This window comes from Dreissena polymorpha, chromosome 2 (genome assembly GCF_020536995.1).
Source record: "Dreissena polymorpha isolate Duluth1 chromosome 2, UMN_Dpol_1.0, whole genome shotgun sequence".
In the NCBI taxonomy this organism is placed as follows: Eukaryota; Metazoa; Mollusca; class Bivalvia; order Myida; family Dreissenidae; genus Dreissena; species Dreissena polymorpha.
The window spans coordinates 63,026,624-63,054,582 of record NC_068356.1 but is presented as its reverse complement, the minus strand read 5'-3'; the positions used below and the strand labels follow the sequence as shown (position 1 = coordinate 63,054,582).

The 27,959-nt window shown below is 34.3% G+C and overlaps 1 protein-coding gene and 1 long non-coding RNA gene across 5 annotated transcripts in view; both read right to left on the bottom strand.

Moving 5' to 3' along the window:
- Positions 1-832: 832 nt before the first annotated feature.
- Positions 833-13,310, bottom strand: LOC127867315 (uncharacterized). 2 transcript variants are annotated; one of them, XM_052408400.1, is made up of 12 exons: positions 12,882-13,310; positions 12,257-12,568; positions 7,311-7,526; positions 6,896-7,108; positions 6,477-6,758; positions 4,435-4,557; positions 4,141-4,162; positions 3,306-3,355; positions 2,790-2,933; positions 2,374-2,427; positions 2,178-2,202; positions 833-1,904 (listed from the first exon to the last, which is right to left on the bottom strand). In XM_052408400.1, the coding sequence occupies exons 1-12, from the start codon at positions 12,931-12,933 to the stop codon at positions 1,841-1,843; spliced, it is 1,557 nt and encodes a 518-aa protein (XP_052264360.1). In that variant the 5' UTR covers positions 12,934-13,310; the 3' UTR covers positions 833-1,840. The 2 variants fall into 2 exon arrangements, with proteins under 2 accessions (XP_052264360.1, XP_052264361.1); XM_052408401.1 differs by lacking the exons at positions 12,257-12,568; positions 12,882-13,310 and having other exon boundaries at positions 6,896-7,141; positions 7,311-7,448.
- A 9,751-nt stretch (positions 13,311-23,061) lies between these two features.
- The window catches only part of LOC127867314 (uncharacterized), a 65,358-nt gene continuing 60,460 nt past the window's right edge, over positions 23,062-27,959 (bottom strand). For all 3 annotated transcript variants that reach the window (XR_008043434.1, XR_008043435.1, XR_008043433.1), the window contains 4 exons: positions 26,562-26,631; positions 24,727-24,836; positions 24,503-24,536; positions 23,062-23,490 (listed from right to left, as the gene is read on the bottom strand). This is a non-coding gene — a long non-coding RNA (uncharacterized LOC127867314). The remainder of the gene's footprint in view (positions 23,491-24,502; positions 24,537-24,726; positions 24,837-26,561; positions 26,632-27,959) is intronic.

The following is a 27,959-nucleotide window of genomic DNA, read 5'->3' as shown; positions in this document are numbered from 1 at the left end:
ACGGCCGTGAAATGGACCATCTGGGTGGTCATAATATACATACTCATTCGTGTAGGATAACGATTGTCCAACCTTTATTTGATACACTAAACGTATTGAAGAAAAATAGTTTGAACAGGCCTCTTTTAAATCTTATATAGATAAATATTTTTTTCTGAGCTGTTTTTAAATCCTTTAAAAGTTTTACATAACTAAACTCAATTCAATGTATACGTAAAGGCTTCCAGCCCAGAATATCAACGCCACCTTTGCCACGCAATTCCCTCTGGTGTTAGCAGGGATATAGTCAGCACAAATGTCTAACTGTTTTAAAACTTAGTGAAACACAACAATCATTAGCACAGCAAAAACTCATCTCAAATGCAACAAACTGACTTTGCAATTGTAATTTATTAAAATAATGTTTTCTTTGCATCAAACCATTGTCACTCATTAGAAGAATTACATTTTATGCCTAATAAGATATAGCTCACTAACGTATTTGAAACCAAATTTTGTTTCCCCTACACAATTGCAAACTTGATTTACGGTGATATTTAAAGTCCTTTCTTTATTTAACTCTCATTATAACTTCCACTTCATTGCACTAACGTGTGTTTGGTTTAACATTCGTGACATGCAATCATTTATTGTCTTATGTATCGTGGAGTACTATAGTTGCCTCTTAAGACAAGATGACATAAGTTTTACTTGTGCCGTATACATTATGTAAGTGGCACCACAGCTTTATTGTTAATTGTATTTTGTTGAGAGCTATTCACGAGCCACTCGAGAAACATTTATACCAGCGTCTTGAAATGAATGTGAGAATGGGGATTGTTCAAGTCACATGGCCATATATGGTATTTATTATTGTACACAACTTACAGAAACGATCGGCAAAATGTAATAAATCATAAAAACAGAAACAGCTCTCAACGTGAACACTTACAATAGCACAAACGAAACAGGACAATAAGTTAACAACTAACAATCATGCATACATGTTGGACTCATTCAGTACATGAATCATCATATAAAACACTTAATTTTAAATAATAAAACGAATGAATTTAAATGTTATTTGATTTCATGTGCAAGTAACTGAATGCATTTTTTGATTTGAAGATACATTCGGTAACTGAATAAAACATTTGTAGCTTTATCAAAGCCTATGATGACTGTTCAGAGCTTGTATCATTAATTGCACTTTAGTATAAATGCTCAACTGTTACAAATTGCAAACAAAGAACGAACCTGTACTGCCAAATGTTCGAGATCTGTTTTAAGGGGCAAGTTTAAAAAAAGGTATTCCCTTTTCCAAGAGACAACTCATACACACTATTTAAGTCACACGGTTCCACAATGAGCATATATGCAATAGACATAATTATATGCAAAAACACTAGTTGAGAATAATAGGTTAACTTGTTCTTCGTCACACGCAGAACTTCATTATACATATGAGAGGTATTAACCAACTGTTCATATGTTCGTACAAGCTAATGCATTACACGACAATTAATTAATTTTACAATACTTAATATTTGAAGAAGATATTTATTCATTTGATACTTTAACTTCTGCCAGTTAGGTCCCCAGGTGCATATGTTTCATTAATTTGTGCATTCGAAAAACCTATAAATGTATAAAGGAAAAATATATATTGTAATCAAAGACGACATATACAGTTATATGAAGCAAATAGGCAATGATGGCTATGTATGCCACAGCAGTGTTTTGCAAGAAACCAATATATGAAAGGTAATATCTGTCATAGAAACAAAGCCATTTTGCCGACATGTATCGTACAAGAGAGAAAGGGGACACTTTTATACTGAATGACCATAATCCTTAACGTTTATTGTTTAATTTCCTTGGCAATGCTGTAAATACATTCTGCTTGTGTTGTGGATGCCTCTGAACTAAAATGTAAAATATTAAATGAGTAAGATTTATCGTTCTTAATTAATGTCTATACCTCGTTTTCGAATAATACAACTATATAATAAATATTTATTTTTTTTATAAAAATGTCTTCAATAGGTCTTTGAATAATTTAAGATAGTTCGGAAACAGGCAAGTGCTTATGGATTTTCAATAGGCGAACACTATTCAAAATAAGGGAAAATAAATTAAAGTTTACACTTATCGACAATTTGAAAAAAAAAATGCTTATTATGTTTTATTAAACTTACCGACAGGCGTCTTGTGAAGCGTAATCTGAAAAGCGCATTACTATTTATAATTGTTTTTTTTATTATATAATTATTATTATCATTACAATTACAAATTCAAACAATGGAGAAAATGATGGGCCTAATAGAATACTAGGAAAATATTGAACGGGAGCAAGTTAATTTTCTCATAATGAGCAAGATCTGAACAACTTACCAAAACTCAAGGTTCTCAGACTAGACGAGGTGTGAGGATCAGTTTTATTGTCGTCTAAAGAAGATTTGTGACATCAATACATTTATTAATTTTAGTTCAAATAATTGTCAATAATACGTATACATCAAGCTGTGCGTATTAGTCGAAAAATACAATCTAATCAATGGTATATTAAATGAGTAGTTTGCCATTATTTGTAGAATAAAGTTATGAAATGTGTTTTTTCAAACAACACTTTTACTCTTTGAGTATCAGAATAAGTGCATCGATAATGCGGTATTACGTTGTGTATTGTTTGGTATGTTCGATGTTGTTATTTCAAGTTAATTATCCTTATATGAATAGTTCATATGTTCTGCAAAGCGTTATCAGCGTTTCCAGAATGTGTGATAAAAGAGAAACATATGTATTAATACCTGTATAATATTGTTGACCGCATCTAGAGGTACATTCAGCATATGTCTCATTACAAAATCCACGAGTTTTGAGAACACGATCATTCGACGGAATGCTTTCTTGGCTTGTTTCGCTATGTGATGCCTCGTTCTCGAGATTGTTAACTTAATCAAAATTCAAAACATATACTGAACTGAAAATGCATAATGGCAATTATCCTAACTATGTTCAGATATGCGGCCCAAAAAGTTTTTATTTTGTTTTTTATTGTTTGGAAATAATTTGTTTTATCTCATTATTGATTCGGGTAATAAAAAATAACAGTGTGGTTCATTGATAATTGAAATACATACATTGACATATATTGACTCCATATATTTCAGTTAAATCAAAATTATATTCTTCCTGTAATAATCCGTTTATAAATAAAAAAAATTAATCTGCTTTACTAAACTGATCAAATATTTTGGTCGGGCTAACACATGAGTGATAGTTAATAATGCATTTAAAGACATAATTATGAAACAATTAATCACCATTATTATGCCCAGGAAAGTTTGTCAGATGGCCCTCTGCATCCTCAGTCCTATTAAGAAAATCAACTATAAACGTTAAGACATGTTTCCTCTGCACTTGAAGGACTTATAATACATGCGTCTTGCAGTTTGGAACGCACGAATCGTCGCGCGCTCTTATATATTCTTACTTCAATCTTGACAAAACAGTTTTGGTACCTTAAATGTGTTTGAGAAGATTACCAGCTGTTTTATTTCTTTTTATATACTTGGCAGTTTGTCATACGTATATTATTGTGTGTCATAGTGGCATTAACACAATTTGATTTTATTAATTTCTGGCTTATGGACAATTAAATACTTTCCCATAATTTACAAAAGTAATTTTATCAATAAACATTATTTAAAACACGAAAACTTATATGGAATATCTATTAAGTTTTCATCTATTTTAAATAAGTATATTACAAATGACTAACACAGACACATGACCATTGAATCATCGCTCTTTTATGTTAAAACATGCCCGCTATTAAGACCATTTTATTATTTAAAAAGTATCATATAGCCTTTCTTAAGTTGTCTCCACGTACGTATCACAAAATGGCCAACCTATCTTTTTATATGTATCTGCTTGTCTTTTTTGAAATTAAAACGAACATATTACATGGATTTCAGATGGTAAACCACTTTTAACCGAGAACATGTTTGTGGTATATACGTTGTGCGAACAATAAAACCGAGAAACTTTACCCCATATACAATGAATATGTTATCACACAAATGATTACCTTAAAATATAAAACTGTTTTTAATGAACACCACAATAATTTGTACAATAAAGGTAAGTACTCACATTTCAAAAGCCGGTTCTGCAACTAACAACAACATAATCAATTGATACAGACATTACGTACATGAGCAAGCAAATGTGCTCTTTTAATATATGTGCAAGGAAAGTATTTCTTGCCAAAAAAAGAAAACGATACTGTGATTTCTTACAACTAAACGCCATTTAGGCAGTAATCGCCTTGTTTCTACACGGATTGTATTTTTTTCTATTAAACGTTGTTAAGAAAACAAGAGTATCTTAAAAGGTACGATAATATTAAATTCTCTATATCGATAACTTCACATGTAATCGTATTACCTTTTCTTTGCAGTATCTCTAACAATTTGTAGCGTCCTCTGTATATACAAACCATAGAAAGTAGACCAAGGACAATACTTCCAAGACAGATAACGATGGTGATTGTTGTGGATCCAGAGTGCCCTTAATCATATTAATATTTGAAGATGTAAATGGCATATATTTGGTATCGTTAAATATGCGTAATTTAATAAAATATTATAGTCACTTGTAACATTTATTTTGCTCTGCTTTTAAAAGCAAGGAATAAACATCATATATTAGTTTAATTATCATAATAAAACTTGATCCGTTGTTTTTGTCAATAAGTTGTGATAATATTTCAATGGTATTTTGTGACAAACATTTCTACATGTTCATTGATGTGTAAAAATGACGGCTTGAAAAAGTCCATTGTATAACTATTGATGTTCATGCATAATGTACTTATAAGAACAATGCGATATTAATAACAAGAAATATCTTAAAAATTCACAAACTTCGATAACAAATATTGAGTAAAGCTTCCCTAAAAAAATTAATACTAACAAAACGATCAGTTGCCTGACTCTAGAACCCCAGATTGATCGGTCGTCTTTAAACAAAGTTTAGGATCTTAGATTATTCGAGTTCACTTTAAAAAAGTTTCTGAACCCCAACCCTTCCCCTAAAAAATGATAATAATTAGATACATAATTTGCGACGAGAGAAAAACGACGTATACTGTTTATTAATTTCCTCTGAAAGGCATTTTTTTGCAGATTATCAAAATGAAAATGTTGTCACTTTTTCATAGATTAAAAACGTTAAAAAGAACACTGCACACCAGTGAACAAAATGAAACTAATTGCGTCGACTCATAATTAAATTACAGTTTCGTTTATGAATAATGCTCATTGGTCATTCATTTATTTACAAAACGGGGCAAAAGCAAAACGATTGATTATTTGGTATGCTTCTGTTGTTATCGTGTAATTTAGACACACCACGGGTATCACGCATACGAAGTATAAAACATATTCATTCTAATTACAGTCCATATGACCGAGGTGATAATGCGATAACCATTACATGTTAAAACCAATACTGATGCGATCCCCGTAAGGAACATCATTTTAGTTTCGTTCATTTTTGTATTGTTAGTATAAAGAAGCTATATAGAGTTCCGATACTTAAATTTTTTAATTTGGCATTTTATGACACCTGTCAAAACATTTCATAATTTTATAACAAGTCTCTTTTGGCAAGATAAATAAAAGTAAGTCACAGTAACAAATTGTTTAACGCATGTCTAAGGAAAACGAACACTTTTACCTATTTATTATAAAAATATGCTGTATTAAAAGTACGTTACGTACATAATGTATTGTTGTTAAAAGATAAAACTGTGATTATAATGTGTCGTATAACAAGAATTATATTACCAAGTCAATTTGCTTAAATGGGAAAATGTTAAACATCATAGATTTGAAAGAAGCGAACGAATGGTTAATATGGATAACTTATGGATTAATCGCAATAAACAACAACCACGGTTTAAATATAAATACACATTTACAGTATGTGTAACATAATCTTTTATTTCAAACTATCAAAGGGAGACTCGGGCGCGAGTAAAACTGGCATGTGTAAGTTTTGATCAACAAGTACCGAGTGAAAGAGGGCCCAGTATGTTGGAACTTAGAAATTGCTAATCACAGAGCTATAATGGCTTAATCCACTAGTCAAGTATTTAATTGAACGATTACAGCATTCTCATTACGACATGCAATGAGTAATAATGTTTATTATCATCTCCGGTTTTAGTAATGTTTTTCGAGAATGTATCAAGAACTTTATTAAATTATTATGTACATTCAATCTGAAAAGGTATGCAACAATGATTGGTGGGCACTAAACCATTGTTGTACGTTTTCATTTCATAAAATAAGAAATTCTGCGAAATTCTTTTCTCGCTTTTAAAGAGGGACTTAGTGACTTTGGCCGAAAACAAGAGATGGCAACAACAATCAAATAGACATGTTGAAGAACACATGCATGTTTGTAAGAATAATTGACGTTACCTTCTCTGTCTTCGTGTACATAAATTGACTTTGAGTCGTTACCGAATCCATTTGAAGCTATACAAGTGAGTTGGGCAACATTTGTCCGACTGAAGATAATCATAATGTCCAATTGCAAAAATGATTTATTGGTGAACGAGTTTGATGGTGTCACAAGCTCCACGATTGGCGATGGGTTACCAAAAGCTTCACAAATGACTGTTACGGTCGTGTTATTAGTCAGCGGGATGTTGTTTCGTTCTCTCAAACCTAATATATAAAATTCTCTAATGCCAGCAGAATCTGAAACATAACAATTTAGATATAATAAAGTGTAATTACCTATGTAAATTAAAATGGTAAGCGCCTGTTTCTCAAACAGGTCTCTCTCCCCCTCTCCGTCTCTCTTTCTCTCGTGATTAACATACTAAAACACTTACACAGGACTTCTAGCTGGAAATGTCCGCTCAAGTTTCCAACAAAATGTTTTGCACCTAAATCCTCCCTGTTGACAGCATTACACAATGGAATTTCTAAACTTAGCGTTGATTTGACTGAACACATAGCAAATCTTTCATCCGCGTGTATGGAGATGATCGGGTTACCATACTGATGCTTACATACGTTTCCAGATATAATGGATGTGCATGTTTCTGAAATTCAATCATCAAAATGTCCGTTTCTGTCTAAAAATAAGTTAATATTCAATTGACAAAGAATAATATATCAAATAAAAACATAAATATTATTATACGAATTTTCAAGGATATGCGTATATCAATTGACACAACTTAAATGTTACGACACGTGTGAATTATATTCCAAAGGTAGTTTTGTTTATGTTCGTAAACTTACCCAATAAATTCAAACTCCACTCTCGTCCTTTCGTTTCTCGAAGACTGCATACCACAATTGATGAGTTCGTCTCTTGGGCAAATGTTTCTAAAATCAAACTTATGTTCCGTTCATTGTAGGTTTTCATTTTAAAAGGGTACATCGGCGCAATAGGTACATCGTTCACAGCCCATTTAAAGAGCGACCTATTTGAGGACGCATTGTCGCAAATTATATCTGCAAAATATTTGTTCATCTTACTGTGCTGATTTATATGTTTATGGAAATAAGTTCCCTCATAAAAAGCACAACATGCATATACAACGCAATGTTCAGTACTTATCAATTTGCAATATTAAAGTCCAGCAGCAATTTAATTTAATTAAATGACAAATACATCAACATCGGTATTTTACAGGAGTGTGGAGTAGAAAATATCCATTAAGTAAGTATGTTTACTCATTTTTCGAATTTCAACGACGAACAAATATATTATGAAATGACATTTACTTTTACATTACAATTCGTAAATGCTAGCAATGATATTACATTATTGCTCAAACATATTTAACTGGAAGTATGCATTTCTTTTGTATTTTTAAAAACTAATCTAGAATGTATTTTTTTTTCACAACCTACAGTTTAAAGTTCGTGCGACTTTAGTTCACAAGGCTTATATATGAGGAGTAACGATTAAGCGTGTGTCTGTATTGTGTCTGTTTTGATGACCAGTTGTCATGTTGGGGCACCAATGTGTGATAAGTGATACTTCTTCGTTTAGATTATTTAAAGATGGATTGTATTGCAGACGTTTTAAATAAGGCATAGTATGCTCTTTATGACAGTAAGATTCTGAACATGTTTTCATGTTTGTCATTGTGGTGCTTATATGCCTTTGCTGACCCTACTAATGCGGCTTTGTGCAAGCAAAACGTTATGCTGCGACAAGAGCACTTAGACGTTTATATTTTATAAATGTCGATAATGATATTATAAGCAAACAGTCATTAAAATCTGTTTGCTATTTTAGGGCATCTTAAACTAAAACCAACGTGAATTGTAATGTGTCCAGCCCATGAGGACACACTTAAGTCAACGTGATTAATTAGAAAACAAGTTTGTCTCTACCATAGATAACCTTACTTTGCTGGCTTTGTAGATAAGTAAGTAAGCAAGCTTGTGATATAAATCAAAATAGATGGAAGCAAACAATACAATTATATTCGTATACCGTAACACATTAGGAGAAACGGAACAACAGCTTCACTAAAAATGGAAGCAGCAAGGACTTATTATATTGTGTACATTGACAATGTAGAGGTTTTAAGATCTACGCATTCACTATGTATGTTAAAAGTCCACTTTATCAAGCATCCTACAAGTTTTACAGTAATGACAAGGAAAAGCAACATTAGTATTCGAGTATTTGGTGCTTAACGCCTTTAAATATTCCAATATTCGATCGTTTTACATTCGAACTATATATGTATAATCAAGATCTGCAAATGTATATTGTTTACTGTTAACATAGACTCTACAAATATATGTGGAGAAAACTCCATGTATTTAACAAACTACTAGAATATACAATGTAAAATAATAGACTTAAAATTATTAAGTTAAAAATACACAGAAGATATAATCGTGAATGATATTTGAATAGTTATCATGGTGGGATGAGTTTAATATTGAGTAGTTACTTTTTTAGATTTCAATCGTATACTTGCTGTTCATAGCAATTTCGAAGCGCATTTTCGATGCTTATTAAAGATAAGCAAAGCGTGCTTTTATTGAACGTAATCGATCGTAAAAGGCTTGTCAATTAATTACACAGATTCCGCTGTTGGAACTTGGGTACTTAGACAAGCGGTAAACTGTAACGAACACAATAATCTGGTAATTCAAAGTTTGGACAACTATTATATGAGCTCGAGAACCCGAAGCGGCATGTAAAAGTTACACACACAGTTCTGAACTGAAACATTTTTAAGAAGTGGGTATTTGAAATGCATTTTTTAATTGTACACGTATTTGAATTTTCGAATACTTGATGCCATCCGCTATTCTTTGGCACGTTGTATCATTCCATTAATGTATAAACGAGTATATCAGTGCATTAAAGGACTCGTATGGTGTGTTCGTATGTATACGACACATACATAATTGTTCTTAACTATTTACCGTATCAAGTATTAAACAAGACATTGTGTATATGCTTTCAGTTTTTATGAGCTATTCTATTGTAGTGCTGCAACAATACGCCAAAAACCGTATTGCAATATATTGCCGGTTCAAAAACCCGTATTGCAATATATCGCAATATATTGCTAACTTGTACCAGAATTATAACTCGCCAATTACCCGATAATCCTGTATATTCCAGTTTTAAAGCAAATTCTGGTAAATATTTACTATAAATGTGCTCAAGAATAACAAGAAACACAAACATTCGCAAATTTTCTTGAGTATCAAAAACATTATGGCATTTGTTACTATTTAAAGATGTGATGAAATAACGTCCAACCTGGACGTTTTTGTTTTCACTGAACACGCGTAATTCGCCGGACGTGATGTTCCCGTTTTTATACAACACAAAATACACCCATACTTTCCATGCGACGTTCTACATGTCTGCATAATTTACGCGCGCTTTTTATTGAGACAAAGGATAAAGCACGCTTTATTTGACGCTATTTTTTTATTGTCGCGAAAGCATTAAAATTTGGAAGCATGTTTCCGAAATTGGGATTACAAATTAAAAATGCTCAATTCAGAATCGAACGAAACATTTACAGTTGCGCGCAATTAATTTAACGATAATCTGTTCAAAAGCATCGAACACATGCTCCGATGTAACAACGCTACTCCGTATAATACACTTTTTAGAATGCTATTTTTATGCTCCCCTTCGAAGAAGAGGGGGTGTATTGCTTTGCTCATGTCGGTCTGTCGGTCTGTCTGTCGGTCCGTCCACCAGGTGGTTGTCAGATGATAACTCAAGAACGCTAGGACCTAGGATCATGAAACTTCATAGGTACATTGATCATGACTTGCAGATGACCCCTATTGATTTTGAGGTCACTAGGTCAAAGGTCAAGGTCACGGTGACTTGAAATACGAAAATGGTTTTTGGATGATAACTCAAGAATGCATACACGGCCAACAGGGCGAACTCTAAACAATATAACTAAAGCAACTGGTCTGTAATCCTAAAACTATAATTATAAGTCCAATAAAACATCATCCTTTGAGTAAAATAAAGTGGATCAGTAAAAATATTATCAGAATATGATTTTTTGAGTATATTTTGTATATTAAATATTGTGTTAATGTTTAATTTTGTTGATTAATATAAATATAAGCAGGACAGGGGAGGTAATACACTATTATATCTTTCTTATATACAGGGGAAACAAATGCAATAAGTTAAAATTTCATGTTAAATGAATACAGGATATCACCCCCCCCCCCCATTTTTTTTTTAAATCATCTAAAAAATAACCAAACCCATCATTAAACCCCCCTCTCACCCCCACTCCCTACCCCCTCGCCCCCTATCCCCCACCCCCCCTACCCCCTCCCCCCCCACCCCCCCACCCCCCACCCCCCCGCAACCCCTACCCTCCCAATTTTCTTTTAAATATCTAATAAATAAACCCACCCCACATTATAACCCCCACCCCGCGCAACCCCGACCCCCCCATTTTCTTTTTAAACATCTAATAAATTACCACACCCCACATTATACCCCCCCTCACACTCCCCCCTACCCCCCCTACCCCCCTACCCCCCTACCCCCCCCCCACCTCCACCCCCCCCATTTTTTTAAACATCTAAAAAATTACCCCATCCCACATAATTACCCCCCTCTCACCACCCCCACCCCCCTACCCCCCCCAACCCCCCTAACCCCCCACCACCCCTGCCCCCCCATTTTTTTAAACATCTTATAAATTAACACACCCCGCATTATACCCCCCTCTCATCCCCCCACCCCCCCTACCCTCCCCATCCCCTCTACCCCTCCCAACCCCCCACCCCCCCCCCCCAATTTTTTTTAAACATCTAATAAATTACCACCCCCCACCCCCCGACCTCCCCCCCAATTTTTTTTTAAAAACACCTTATTAATTACCACAACCCCACATTATAACCCCCTCTCACCCCCACCCCCCCCCTACCCCCCCCACCCCACTACCCCCAACCCCCCACCCCCCAATTTTTTTTTTAAACATCTAATAAATTACCAAACCCCACATTATACCCCCCTCTCACTCCCCCCTACTCCCCCACCACCACCCCCCACTCCCCACCCACACTTCCCCCCCCAACCCCCTACCCCCCAATTTTTTTTTAAACATCTAATAAATAACCACACCCCACATTATACCCCCCTCTCACCCCCAACCCCCCACCCCCCGAATTTTTTTTTTTTTAGACATCTTATAAATTACCACACCCCTTATTATACCCCCCTCTCACTCCCCATTTGATCATGACTGGCAGATGATCCCTATTGATTTTCAGGTCACTAGGTCAAAGGCCAAGGTCACAGTGACTCGAAATAGTACAATGGTTTCCGGATGATAACTTACATTAGGTCAAAGGTCAAGGTCACAGTGACAAAAAACGTATTCACACAATGGCTGCCACTACAACTGACAGCCCATATGGGGGGCATGCATGTTTTACAAACAGCCCTTGTTACGTAAAAGTTTATTTACACCGCTTTGCTTTGTTTACCTTGATATCGTTATTTCGGATGGCTTTTCTGGACGAAATGTGAATGAATTTTTGTGCAATTTTCGTACCGGTATGATGAAAATCGTATCGCAATACAATATGCGGATTGCGTATTGCGATATATACCGATATACCGGTATATTGTTGCAGCACTTTTCTATTGTATGTTTCAGGGAGCTCGCAGCATGCACAAGAAAACAAGTAACAAAACTATATAACTTTACCGCACACTTCTTTGTTAACACTATGGTAGATTTGACCATCTTGAGCAACTTCACATTTCCATTGCTTGCACGTGTTACCATAATCTCGTACCGAAACGTTACAAGCTGCTTGCAAAAAACCACTGCATCCGCAACTTTCAACTGGTGACGACACAGAATTCAGACCACAGGATGTAACGTCTTTTTTTACTTCAGCTTTTTCACCAGTTTCTACGAAATTCACTGAAAATCTCGTCGATTCTCGGCGAAGTATACAACTAATTTCTACTACATTTGCATTTACTATTTTCGTTTCAATAGCTATATTTGAGACTGAAACATAGACAAATTAACTACATAAATGTTACATCCTCCCGATACTTAAAAAAAATTCCATTTATTGGTCTTTATGATAAGAGTATTTTTTCGCGTGTTGTTACTAGTTACAAAAGTTGAAATTATGTAGGTTTACAAGGTTATATGTTTTGTTATTGAAATTTTCCATATGATTGTATTGGGGAAGTGACAACATTCCACAATCTGTTAACTATCATAAATATAGGACAATTTTATAACGCAATGTTTATTCTAATAATTCAATCTTACTAATTTTAAATACATGTTGTAAATATGGCACTAAGCATACCGTGTATATGTCCGAGTTGAAAAATAATTATAAATGTCTTTAAATGCATCATCCTTATGCTCTTTGTCCTGTGCCTATAAACGAGCGTTTATTACCGATAGACATACAGCTACTAGTCAATAAATTCCTGTGCAGTTGTTTAAAATCAGTTTACATTGCCAATGCGGTAGTAAAAACATACAACGATCAACAGGAAAGTAAAACTTGAAGAACAGCGTACATAGAAACATGTTTTTCTACAACCGTAACTTTTCAAGCTCACCAATTGAGTTCAATTGCAGTAAAATGCATAAAAACTTTGTATATTAATCCAAGTTTGAACTGAACAGTACTGCGTGTCCGATGATCCCTTCTTAGCATAAGGCCTTAATTTATCGGTATGCTTAATGATTCACAGAAGCAAACTTGGATTCTCGGATTAACTTGTATCGTTCATGCCTACTTTTCTTTATTATGCTACTATATGTACATCACGGACTTCTTGTTAACTTCCCGTTTTAGGTCAAATAAAGTTAAGTAGAACATTTAACTCGTTAAAATGTAAAACATAATAAATCAGCGTTTTATAGACCAAATACAAAAAGCAAATGTAGCTTTTGTTGTTATTTTATTAACAACATCACTGACACTATTATAAGAATTTACCTTAAATAAATAAACACCTATAACAAACTGAAGTTTTGTTGTGTGCATCCGTTAAAATCAATAAGACAGTTAGTATAAATTCTTACAGAGAGGAAACATATAATAAAAGTCTCGTGTAACGTGATTTAGGTGCGATCGGTCGTAGGTTTTTGCGAGGCAAACACTTGGTACATTTTACCAAAATAACCGTGTTGAAAATTAACATTTTGATATAAAACTAAATGGATTTTATGTGCAAATGTCATGTCTGACTATAAATAATTGCATCACCAAAAACAAAATTTAAGAAAAGACACACAAAGAAACAGCTGTGACAATGGCCTTTATATAAGCAATGTACATACACAAAGTGGCCCGTCCTCTGACACCGATGCCGGTAACGTATTGGTTAAGTGACATTGTTAAAAAGATTAACTCAGTGTTGTTTGCGTAAATATTGATAAATGTTTTTTGACTGTACACAGTCAAAGTTGTAGCGGAAGTATAAGTTCTACAGTTGAAACCGGTAGTGGAAGTGCACTATACAAATGACAAAAAGCAGCGGTCGTTAAGTGTGTCTGAAGAAGCGAATATGCACCTGGAGTCCATTGAGAAGCGCATGGAGAGTTTGTTTTGAGAAGGACATGTAGGTCATGCATTAGCAGAATTCACAGGGGGTGGAAGAGAGGGTCATGCATTAGCAGTGTTCACAGAGGGTGGACGAGTGGGTATCACGCATGGATTATAACGTCAAAGAGGCAGACATGAAAGCCACAGAGCTAGCAGAGAGGGGGCATATGCTAGAGAATGAGCGTGAAAGCCTGCGTGATCATGCAAACAATTACATTCTATGCATAAAACGTTTACATACGTACAAAACTTAAGAACTAAAATAAATTGAGACGCCGAAGAAGACGGAAGTGAAGATGCGCCAAAACGTGAGCGCGTTCAAGGTTTCCTTTGAATAAGAAACCTTAATGAAGTTTGAATGTGTGCATTGGTCTCAAGGCTTGTCAAGGCATGAAATAAAAGACATATTGTCACCAAGTTCACTTACTTTTAAGACAAAGAAATGGAAGGAAAAATATATGGTAAGAACTAGCCGGCATGATGTACTTGGAGATATTTTTCCCGGAATTGATACAGAAAAGACATCATTTGGTGCCGCACTTGAAAGAGGCGAGGTGGCTTGGTAAATTGGCGTACCTGGACTACAATATGCTATACATTGACGGTGCATTGCGATCGTAGGAGCTCGACGGGGCGAAGACAACAATTTGTCGTGAACTTACTGATAGTAAGAAGTCATGTTTTCATTTTTTCTAATACATGTAGTAAGATTACTAATGATGAATTTTTGTATGAATATTGGACGAACAGTTCTAGTGATATCAATTGTAGTGAATATTTGCCTTGCAGTTTAGGGATGTGTGGCATAGACAAGCTCTAAACGTGGTGCATTATTCGGTATATTAAAAAATAATTATCTGATGGTAGTGAAATGTTAAAGAACAATAACGATACAATTAACTGGTTGACCGAACATGTTTTTATACCTCCAGTATATAATAAATTTAATATAGCTGTGTTTGAAATTTTAGAAAACGATATGACATATTTTAATCACTTGTGTTAAAGGCTCATACAAGGTGACGATCCGTATTTATTACCGATTTTTAAATATTTCTTGCATATTTTATTTATAAAGGTCATCAAAAACAATATATATATATATATATATATATGCTATTGGACAAAACAATAAAAAATTAGCAATACAACTTGTTTTTAGCTCATAATACAGTGTCCTCCAAGTCAATTGTGTTTACAAACAATCCGTTTACTTACATCGCTGTTTGTCGGTGTGTAGAAATACCGAAATCCCCGTAATTACCGAAATTCCCCGAAATCCCCGTTAATATTAAGTACGCTTGTCGATAATGATATTAATGTAAATTATTAAGCACTCTTCACAGCATACGTTGCCTCTTAGCGGGGATTTCGGTAATTCTACACAAGAACATAAACGCGCGCCGGTACCGAAATCCCCGCTGTACAAACCTTCAAGTGTCAACAAAAATAGTTATAGTGCTTTCTTATAGTATAAATCAGTGATACAGACACAAACGTAACAACAATCTCCCCTTTGGTAATTTCTGTTGAAAAATAATGACTTATTGCGGGGAATTCGTTAATTCTACTTTTACCCGCCGAGTATGGAAATCCCCCGTATTTACGACTTAAAGGGTCAATATGTCATCGGTATTATTGGTTTTTGGCATCGCATAAATGTTAATGGACAAATCATGATAGTAATATTAATTATCAAGCACTCTTGACAGCATACGTTGCCTCTTAGCGGGCATTTCGATAATTCTACACAAGGTCTTAAACGCGCGTCGGTGCCGAAATCCCCGCTGTACAAACACTTAATTTCTCTCTATATATCAAGAGGTAGTTTGCCAACATAATGAATATGTTCCAAGCTCTTGCCACGTGGAGGCCACCTCTTGTAAGATCCAAATTTTGAATTTTATAAAAAGAAAAACAAATAGGCCGAAAAAGTCCCTAATATTTAAACAAAAAATAAAAAAATAGGCCGAAATAGCCCCAAATATTTAAACAATAAATTAAAAAAAAATAGGCCGAACTAGTCCCCAAAATATAAACAAGAAGTTAAAATGTGCAGCTGTTTGTAATGAAATACAACTGCACATCTTTATATAAGCTTATCTGGCAATGACAATGTTACCCTGAATTCCAAATCTGATAATAATAATAGAAAGTAAAAATAGTTTTAACAAAATCCAGGACATACACCGGCATTTTGGCCAGAATGTGTATTTAAATATATGCTACCTTATAAGTGGTACATAATATAAAAACAAAGAATAAACAAAATAAAAAAATATATATTCAACTATGTTACATATACATATGCAAAGAAGGTAGTAAAGTTACATAATTCAAGATAATGATTATAATAACAAATTTGAACACTGATAAAAAGCATGTATGATTAACATTAAAATTTATAAAGAAATATATAAGAGGGGGCATTTAACTTGTGTTTCATTTATTTCATGATAGAAATATCAACGGAATGCACAGGTAAACTATCAGCGGAGTTTTAATTACATCACAACTGTGTTTTAACTCGCCTCCGATTGAAGTTGATACTCTGAATACCCGCAGCGCGCAATCGGATTACCCGCTGCGCACACGCGTCAATGTGATATAAATGCTTTTGCTACATGTAGCATGCCTGGTTTTGTCAAATGCATAAACATTCAAAACATAACTAATTATAATAATCATAGAATTTTTTTATAGATGAATCGTACATAAATACAAGTATATGAATGCTTAATCAACACATTAACATTTAAGCGATGCCAAAACACAATCATACCGATGACGTATTGACCCTTCAAGGTTACAATATACTAAATCTTTTTGGAGTGCAATACTCTCTAAAAACATGAACATCATTTATAAGAAGACACACTTCTCTGTAGGAGCACTTGCCGTGACTTTATTTTAGAATGTTTCTTTGTGCATGTGGTAGGGAAAACATTGATGTTTAACAGAAATTCACTCTTTTGCTTGAAGGTTGGAGACTACATGAGACTTTGACAGATGGCGGAAAACCCGCATCCACTGCTACGAAGCCGGTAAATAGATGGCCATAAAACAGTGACCGCTGATTCGCGTCGAGTTCTTTCTTGCATAACGTATGACCTATCTTTTTATCGCTTAAATCATTGCGGCTTGGAATGCTCTTTAAGAAAAGGAATGGTTATGCGGGTTTCTATGCCCAAAAGTTTGACTTTATTTTTTGTTAATGTTATTGTTTTCACATTGAATTTGACTTTTATTAGTGTAGGAAATCTTTTAGTATATTGTGACCTAAACTAACTTTAGGTAAAAATGAAATATCATCTGGAAGTGTAAAATATGACTGGGAAAGCTGATGTTTGGTCAGTTTGGACAGTGCAGCAGACGCTTAACTGATCCAGCTTTCATATTTAGTACAATCATGAACATAACAAGCTTTATCACTTGATATTATTCATAGAAATACACTTAAAATACATAAATGCATTTTCTTTTTGCATTTTATACCTATTTCTATTGGGTAGTTTGACCTTTTCAGGCTGGGTTCTGAAGCCCCATTTTGACCAGATTTCCACCATAAAAATAGTTAAAAGTACTTATTTTGTGCCCAAAATATGACATTTTGTATTCTCTTTAACCTCTTAATGAGAGCTGGCAGTGAATATTGACCATCTGCTGCAGTTTAAAGACACCCATGACATTATATGCTAGAATATATCATTGGCGGCTGGTAAATAAATTGGCTTCGAGCGGCAAGGCGCTTTCAAGATTTCACACTTTTTTTGGTGCGAAACAACAAGTTATTGGAAGCTTATTGATTTCTACACTTCAAAGTATCTTTGATCTCTCATTTTCATCAATTTGTTTTTTGTCTTGGATGAACTTTGATTTTTTTGCTTTGAAATTTACATTTTTGGGGTGATTTAAAAAAAAAGAAAAAAAAAAGACATTATCAAAATTGCTTTGAGTGAAAATATCTAACAAATTCATTCTTTCCCCACCCCGCATAAGTCCCACGTGCCTGTCCATTTGGTTTGTTTTTGTATTTTGTTGCAGATATTGAACACAACAGCTTTAATTCTTAAAGGGACATTAAAGCTTTAACAGGCCTAAAATCGCCCTCTTTGGACCGAAAACACCCGCGTGTGAAAATATGATATAAAATGGCCAAATGGACCGATCATCCATCCAAACTTAATATATTGGTGCAATATGAAAAGGAAGACAATAAGATGCAAGAAAAACACATAAATCAGAATATATTTCTCCTTTAAACTAACTTTAGGTAAAAATGAAATATCATCTGGAATGGCAAAATATGACTGGGAAAGCTGATTTTTGGTCATTTCTTAGCAAAAGAGAAGAATACAAGTGCATTAAATGCATAAATTCAGATTATTTGACCTGGAATATTTGTTTTTCAAGTTGACCCCCACCCTTATATAGCCGAATAAGGGCTAAATTGCTTTCCGACTTAAATTCAAAGGCATTTCGGTTGACCGTGTAGCATTAATGTGCAACATGAAGTCAGAATTCAACGCCAGGGACTCCGTGATCCAGTAACGCAACAATAGCTTGTGCGTAAAGCATGAACATTCAAACAGAGCCCCATTTCACCGACATGGAATTGCGGACATTTTTACAGTTTGGACAGTGCAGCAGACGCTTAACTGAGCCAGCTTTCATATTTAGTACAATCATGAACATAACAAGCTTTATCACTTGATATTCTTCATAGAAATACACTTAAAATACATAAATGCATTTTCTTTTTTTCATTTTATACCTATTTCTATTGGCACTTTACAGGTTTATCCTTGTTCCTGTATGCAGTACAGATGAGTTGATTTGCTACTTGTAACCCTACAATTAGCTTGTATTTGGTATTGTTTTCTCACAATATGCTTACAGTTATGGTTCCGGCTTGAAAGGATGTTGCGTCCGACTTAAACATAGGATTGTTGTAGCAAGTGTCCCCTTCTTCAGTTACCTTAGAGGGATCAATTTGCCAAAATTTGGCATTTCAGCAACCAGTTTAGTTTTTTATTTGGTACATGCTTCTCGCATTCAGTGATTTAAGGGAAGTATTGGCCTTATTCGCTTGTCTTTGCATACAAAGGTGACATGGATCAATGATATTTGTTGTGTTGAGAATTCTGCGGTAAGCTGTGTCCCCAGAAGAAGTACTAGAAACCCCTTTCAGGAAGCCTATATTGATCTCATCTGCCATTCTGCCCCTGTTACAACACGAAACCTCATTTCTATGCTTATAATGCTTTCCTACATATATGTATCTTGTTCATTTTAACCTTTCCTTCCAGTCTAAACCCCCAAAATGAGCTCGGTTATGTAGCCCCTTTTGACCAGATTGCCACCATATCAATAGTTAAAAGTACTTATTTTGTGCCCAAAAATATAAAATTTTGTATTTTCTTGAACCCCTAAATGAGAGCTGGCAGTGAATATTGACCATCTGCTGCAGTTTAAAGGCACCCATGACATTATATGCTAGAATATATCATTGGCGGCTGGTAAATAAATTGGCTTCGAGCGACAAGGCGCTTTCAAGATTTAACACTTTTATTGGTGCGAAAAAACAAGTTATTGGAAGCTTATTGATTTCTACACTTCAAAGTATCTTTGATCCCTCATATTCATCATTTGTTATTGTCTTGGATGAAACTGGATTTTTTTTGCTTTGAAATTTACATTTTTGGGGTGATTTAAAAAAATAAAGAAAAACAAAAAGACATCAAAATTGCTTTGAGTGAAAATATCTAACAAATTCATTCTTTCCCCACCCCACATAAGCCCCACGTGCCTGTCCATTTGGTTTGTTTTGGTATTTTGTTGCAGATATTGAACACAACAGCTTTAAATATTAAAGGGACATTTAAGCTTTAACAGGCCTAAAATCGCCCTCTTTGGACCGAAAACACCCGCGTGTGTAAATATGATATAAAATGGCCAAATAAACAGATCATCCAGCCAAACTTAATTGGTTCAATATGAATAGGAAGACAATAAGATGCAAGAAAAACACATTTTAATCAGAATATATATTTCTTCTTTAGGTTACAATATACTAAACCTTTTTCGAGTGCAATGGGTTACTGGAGGTTTCGGCGAATTTTTTTATATGCCCCTGGATCTGCGGGATGTGTATGTCCATTTAGACTGGCTGTAAACATGTCGCCAAACAGTTTTACACTAGCGAAGCATGTTACTTGCTTATTTTTCACACTACATGTCAAGTGCTTTCTTCCACTGTGTGTCTTCCTTGCGTTGTATGTGTAGCCGTCACTGCTCACGAGTAGTCGACCACCACGCTTACTGCCACTTTCCACTACCTCGTACGTTGTTGGTACCGCGTTGGGAATGACATCATCAAGTGGTCGATCGGGTAGTGATTCATCAAGCGACACATGTGGTCGCTCAATATTTCGGTTCGATATATCGAACGACCGGTCATCTATGGTATTTGAGACTTCTTCCATCCTATCCTCTTCTGGTTCTACTACGTCTGAGTCACCATCAGATCGGACAGTGTATGTTTGGGACAGTTCCCGGATTGGAGATTTAGTGATACTTGTATCAGGGGGTATTTCGTCATACACTGTTGTTGACGACAATTGACGAACCTCACTGTCCACATTACAATCCCCACAAGACCACTCCATGGTCAGTTGTCCACTTGACATCAAGCGGTACTGCTCAGATGTAATACCGGTGTCGCATTTACGATGCTGCCACCGACCACAACCGTCACAACATACGGCGTGCATACGCCGAGTAATATTTTTCAAGCATTTTATACAAGGGTATTCATTCGCCATGATAGCTAGAATAAAACATAAGTGACCATGTCGAACATTATTAGTAGTCAGCATAATATGACATTCATCACTAAATACCAAACTGTGAGCTGTTTTCGGGTGAAGAAATTTGACAGCCTCACTTGAGCCAAGCGTCCTTTATAATAAGTGTGAAAACAATATCGCTAATTAAAATATACAATTTGCAATGCCGTGCATCGATCTATTCACACCTATTAAGTAGCTATGTAAAGGCGTAATCAACTATAAATCATTTCGCCGAACCGGTTTAACACCTACTATTTATAATCAATTCGCCGAACTGGGGTTTCGCCGAAACCTCCATAATTCGTGCAATGCTATACTCGCTAAAACATGAACATCATTTATAAGAAGACACACTTCTCTGTAGGGGCACTTGCCGTGACTTTATTTTAGAATGTTTCTTTGTGCATGTGGTAGGGAAAACATTGATGTTTAACAGAAATTCACTCTTTTGCTTGAAGGTTGGAGAATACATGAGACTTTGACAGATGGCGGGAAACCCTCATCCACTGGTACGAAGCCGGTAAATAGATGGCCATAAAACAGTGACCGCTGATTCGCGTCGAGTTCTTTCTTGCATAACGTATGACCTATCTTTTGTATCGCTTAAATCATTGCGGCTTGGAATGCTCTTTAAGAAAAGGTAAGGTTATATGGGTGTCTATGCGCAAAAGTTTGACTTTATTTTTTGTTGAAGTTATTGTTTTCACATTGAATTTGTGTAGGAAATCTTTTAGTATATTGTGACCTCAATGCGTAAATATGGCGGATTTTGGTACTCGACAGGCGTGCTTAGGTGGCAGGGGATATATCAGTGAAAGGGGGGTCCGTGAAAATTACATATCTTAAGGGTAGGGGTTACCTATGGTCTTTAAAAATCAATTAGGTATTTATAAGATGTATTTCTTGTGTTAGGTTGTAGAAAGAATATCTCACAATTTTGGAAAAAAACATTAAAACTAGCCACAGCTCCCTAGCAAGGAAATTTTGAATCTTCAAAAAGGAGGTTTTCACTTTTTGCCGAAGTCAATATTTCACGCTGCAGAAACAGAACGAAACTTTGAAGGTAAATTGTGAAAAATCTAAACGTATGGGAGACACTTTTCTAGGTAAATAAACAAAGCACAGAGATGAAATTAATGAGAAATGTAGCCAAAACTAGGATTGCATTCTGTTTGAATGTTCTGTGCGTGCCATGAAATGGGTCAAATTTCTCAATTTTTCATTAAAAATGAGATGGGTGGGGGGAAAGATCAAGGACCATAGTTTTACAACTGAAGAAGCCAGCCTTGTCTTTGGTTGTATTTTCAATGTATATTGCCTATGTTATGACACTGACAGAAAAAGGCTTTCTTGTGTCACTTTCTGTTTTGATGAAATGGATTTGACTGTTTGCGGGCTTTCGGAAATCGAAATTTGGTCAAAAATATATACCCTGCTCCCTTGAATATTAACGGGGATTTCGGATAATTTCGGTAATAACGGGGATTTCGGTATTTCTACACACCGGTAAACAGCGATGTAAATAAACTGATTGTTTGTAAACAAAATTGACTTGGAGGACACTGTATTTTGAGCACAAAACAAGTTGTATTGCTATTTTTTTATGGTAATGTCCAATAGCATATATATATATATATATATATATATATATATATATATTTATATGTATATATTTGATAACCTTTATAAATAAAATATGCAAAAAAATATTTTAAAATCGGTAATAATTACGGATCGTCCCCTTTTATGAGACTTTAATGTTTGTTGCTGGCGACCCCAATTGTAGAGTCGACTATAATGAAATTAGATTGTACACATGTATAAGAAAGAATTAATACATTATGTGATTACGCCGATAACTTATCAGTTACCACCTCATTTGGCCCTCAGTAGATAGTCATGGCGAAAACATACTTAATTGATGTGAATCCACAGGTTAACGTTTCGCTATTGGTAAAGATGGCAATTGCAATAATGGTAAACAGACTTTCTATTCTAATATTGGTACGTATGGAATTGACTATTTGTTGATTTAAAGAATCCAACTATTTAAGTATACCGGATTTAACCCTGCATGTTTTTAAGGAATTTAGTTGTAACGCTTTACAGTGTAAATGTAGTTGAAACCAGCGCAAACAAAAGATAAAAACAGTTCTCGATACAAAGAATCAATGAAATATGTCCACTTCCAGACGTCGCACATGCTTCATTGAATGTATAATTAGCGGTGATATTGCTTTTATTCTCGGTGCATGTATACAGGCCACAGTTTTTCTCAGTTATGTCAAGGACGGTCAATTTGCCGCCATTTATCGTATTCGTTAGTTGATGTGTTTTGTTCAGCTTTGCATCAGTGAAATAGCATTCGGTTACATCAGTATATGGGATGCATCTCACCAAACTTTCGGTTTCATTTCGTTGGTTCGTAAAAGAAATTGTAAAACGATTGTCTGAGAAACATTCAATTATCAAATTATTTCCATCCCTCGAAGGTTCAATTTGAACTGAAAATAAAGAGCACACAATACCATTAATAAATTGATAACATGAATTGCTGTGATTTTACTGTTAACAGCCCATCAGAATATTTACTTAAAACCAGTGGAACCATTTTAAAAATTGTTAGATTAAAGAATGAAATGCAAAACGTTACAATATAAAAGCTTTTGTTTTGATTACTTATACCGGTATATGAAACGCTTTATGGACTTTGCGTTTACACCGAAAAGTTGAGTTTTAAAGCATAGTCTTTAAACAAAATACACGATATTCGCGTGCCTGGTAATACTGTGACATATTTTCTCAGAACTTTGGAAATTTAAATATTTAACATGCGCTAGCGCAAGTGAAATATGGTATATGTCTGACTCAACTGAGAAAATATATGACGGTATCAGCGGACAGCAAACACATTATATTTTTCATTACATGATTTTGATTATTATTGTTATAAAAGTAAATTTCTAGTCGTTGAAGGCTCGTATATTTGTTTAATTTATGTGTATTATAATTAGTGGGTTAAGAAATCAGTACATCAGCGCCATGTTGGGTTTCAATGAATATTTTTGTTAGATTTACTACAACATTCGTTGGTGCTAATACTGACACTACCAGAAGCAATACGACCATGTCTAGTTTGGGTTGATTCATCTTCATTAGAGCGAAAACTAGCTATAAAGTAACCTAGGAACAAGGTGACACAAAATAGAATGGAAGATTTGTTTTCGTAACCAAGGTGAAACATATATTTATGCGCCTTAAAATAAATAACATTTGAAGACAGCTCTGAAAGGGATTACTCATATGCATAACATTTTGATATCTGATATTACTCGCACGATCCATATAGTTAAAATAAATTTCAGTAAATAAAGTCTATATTCTTGAGAGTGAAAAATATAAAGGTAATTATTGCCCTGATAATGTTAAACAGGTCATTACTGTACATGTAATTATTAAATTATTATCCCTGTGTTATTTCTTCTGAAAAATATTACAAAAACATAAAACACTTACTGGAAAGTATTGGAATAAACAGACACATTTGAATCTGAAACAAAAATTCATTATTATAAATTATCAATCGGTGTTAGGTACAAATATAACCCATAATAACTTATTTGAACAGACTAAACTCGCGTACATTTTTATTAAATAAAACATAAATATTTCCGGACGTTTTTTCTTGACATGCTTGACATAAAATGGTTAAAAATATATTAAGACACAAATAAGCTTACCGCAATATTAGTTATGGGGCCCATTATGTCTATGACTGTTGTGCAACGCGCTTATTTGAATTAATGCGAGAACAGTGATCCAATAGTTTTATAACGGTCTTCATCAAAGCCTGAAATGTAAAATTGGAGTTCCTTTAAATTAGACTTATTAAGTACATACATGTACGTATTTTTTTTAAAGCACTTTGTAGTTTCATGTTCTTTCACGACTACGTCATAATACCTTCAAATAAGTAGATGCTGAAGAATACTAAACAACAGCATTGTTTAATATATGCATTATGTCTAGAAACCTTCAAATTCATCAATAGGGAAACAAATTGTATATATTTCTACGACCACGATACACGACGTATTATCTTCATACAAACATGAAAATGAAAAAATAAGTGTTGGTTATTTTGCGACTAAACATGGACCGAGTTTAGATAATTTTGAATTTAATATGTATTTTTAAGCTTAATGTGTTCACTGCATTTTTACGAATTTGATTATTGCCTCAGTATTTATTAATGACGTCGATGTCATTTTGAAATTAAGCTCATCTGAGGACATTATGCTAATTGAATAGCTTAAAGGCTACATTGTAGTCCGGTGTTCGTCTTTGCATGAGGCGGGTTTTGTGTGCTATTTACATGCGTTATTCTTTTCTTCTAAAAACTTCCCCTTAACTCCTTAATAGTTTTACATAAACATTAACAGAAGTACACGGATGACCCTCTGTTAAAACTTGTTCAAATTGTATGGTCAATTGCAAATGCAGATCAGAGCCAACAAATATTTTAAAAACATAAACTTTAAACATCTTATGTTCTAAAATAATCAGGGTCAGGGCGCTAATATGTGTGACATCTTCTAGTGTCTGTTCAAATCTTGCACATTCAGGAACAAACTGGTAGCGGCCCAGAGATCACCTGGCTCGGGTCAGGGATACAATATTTGGTGTGTACCTCTGTATTGCGGACTTCTACAAAGTGTTTTTAGATAAATTAAATGCCCCTCGTTTCAAAAATGGCACTGCCATGGGAACTTCAATGCATACAAAGAAAACTTGAAAACTCGTCTATGCAAGGAATCGCAAGGCTGAGAGGTTTGGTATTTAGCATGCAACATTTTATGGTAGCCGTATATCAACTTTGTCAAAATCATGCCCCTGGGGTCAAAGATGGACAGGTCCGGAATCAAAAGGTTTAAAGGCTCTATAAAGGTGACAATTCCAATTATTATGCATATCAACTGGTCAAATTTTTTACGGATTTCAGTTACTCTTGCATAAAAACTGCTAATAACACAGCTTAGGTACAACGTTGCAAAGAATTATGGAAGATATACCCGTTTCATAATTGGAAGAAATGTTTACATTTTTGCAACTAACGTGATGTGTAGCCTCAGAGCGGTGACATATGCTAAAAATAGCCGAAAGAAAATTCAATTTTAATTCTATTTTATACAACGTTTTACCAGAAGAAAGTAACTATTTAGTTTACTACAAACGTTTTAACCATTTGGAAGAGACCTACTTTGTGAGTAATACCGGAACACGTTAAAAATCATCGATATTTTTGGTGACCTAAGTCACTTTCACTTTCTCTTTCCCGAGTAAACAGCGATGTAAATAAACGGATTGTTTGTAAACGCAATTGACTTGCAGGACACCTTATTTTGAGCTCAAAACAAGTTGTATTGCTCATATTTTATTGTAATGTCCAATGGCATATATATATATATATATTGTTTTTTGATAACCTTTATAAATAAAATATGAAAATAATATTTAAGAATCGGTGAATAATTACGGATCTTCACCTTTATAGAGCCTTTAAATAAATACTTACATAAATCATGCTCCTGTGATCAATGCGGCCCGCCCTAGGGGTTTTTCTTCAACGTATAGAGTGCAAATATCTAAAACAGCAAGGCACAGAGGTTTGACAGATTACATTGTAGAGTTGTCGGCTAAGTTGGTAAACTTATTCCCCAGAAGTAAATTTATTTATATACATGTAGCCTTATATTGTCTATTGTCTATAGACGTATACATTTGATAAGGTTAACTATATTTTACTCTTAAACCACAAGGTTAATGGGTTTTATGCTTTATTTTGTTTTTCAAATTCTCAAATCATTACACTGGGGTTAAAACATACCTAACCATATAAGTAACTTGGTTTATAAAGACTGATTTATTATTTGACTGTTGAAATATTATTCTCTAGAAGCGCAAAGGTTAGTTGCTAAATGCTTGTTGTTTGACAACATATGGTGGTACCCCACTTGGGTTAAGATAAACCCACGCAAGGGGTTCTTGAAACAAAGTTTATCGTTAACAATTTTGTTCTGATATTGTTTCATACCATATCAAAACAAGAGTAAAATAAACCTATATAAAATCCACAGTTATAACACAAACATAACAACATCTGCACATAACAATTAAGTTTATACATTATATAATGGGAGCGACCTTATGCATTTAACCTGTCGCAATTGTGTGTTGTCGGCTCTAAAACGCACGTATGAATGTTTTTCGCAAAATAAATCGAATAATATATTTTTTTATAGATTCAGTAGACAAGAAAAATAAAAAGTAAATGTGTTATCTAACTGCATATATTCAGAGCTAAGTGTTGGTTCTTGGCGTGTGGATCTAATTTTTATTATCAAACCACTAGAGCTATCGCCCTCAAGTTTAATTCCTTTTGCATTCGAACTTAAATATGAATTGCCAGAAAAAGGTTTTACAAGAAAGTTTTGTAGTCAATGAGTTGGTGTGCGATTTGTACACTGAGTGGCATCTGCTGTTTCAAGTATTACTGAATGATGGTACATTTATACATATTCAACTTCCCAATAATTGAGCATCTTCTCATACTTATTCCATACTAGGGAAAAATAAAGGTTTAAGGTGGGAACTCGTTTGTCTGTTATAGGTAACCTCTTCAAAACAATATCTTAACAATATATAATATGTAAATTTACTTATTGGACATAAACTATTACACACACTTTACTGTCGGAAACAACATTTTGTCAAACATATATATACAAGAATTACAGGACTTTATTTTTACAACATAAGTCATATTTTATATATGCGAATTATTTATTTAACGTATACTTTTTTCGCCATAAATATAGTTTATCTAAAAACTAAAAAAGTTAAACAAGTATTCTAAAAAGAATTACATTAATGACCAATAATAATGTTATATTTATTTTCATTAATATTTGTA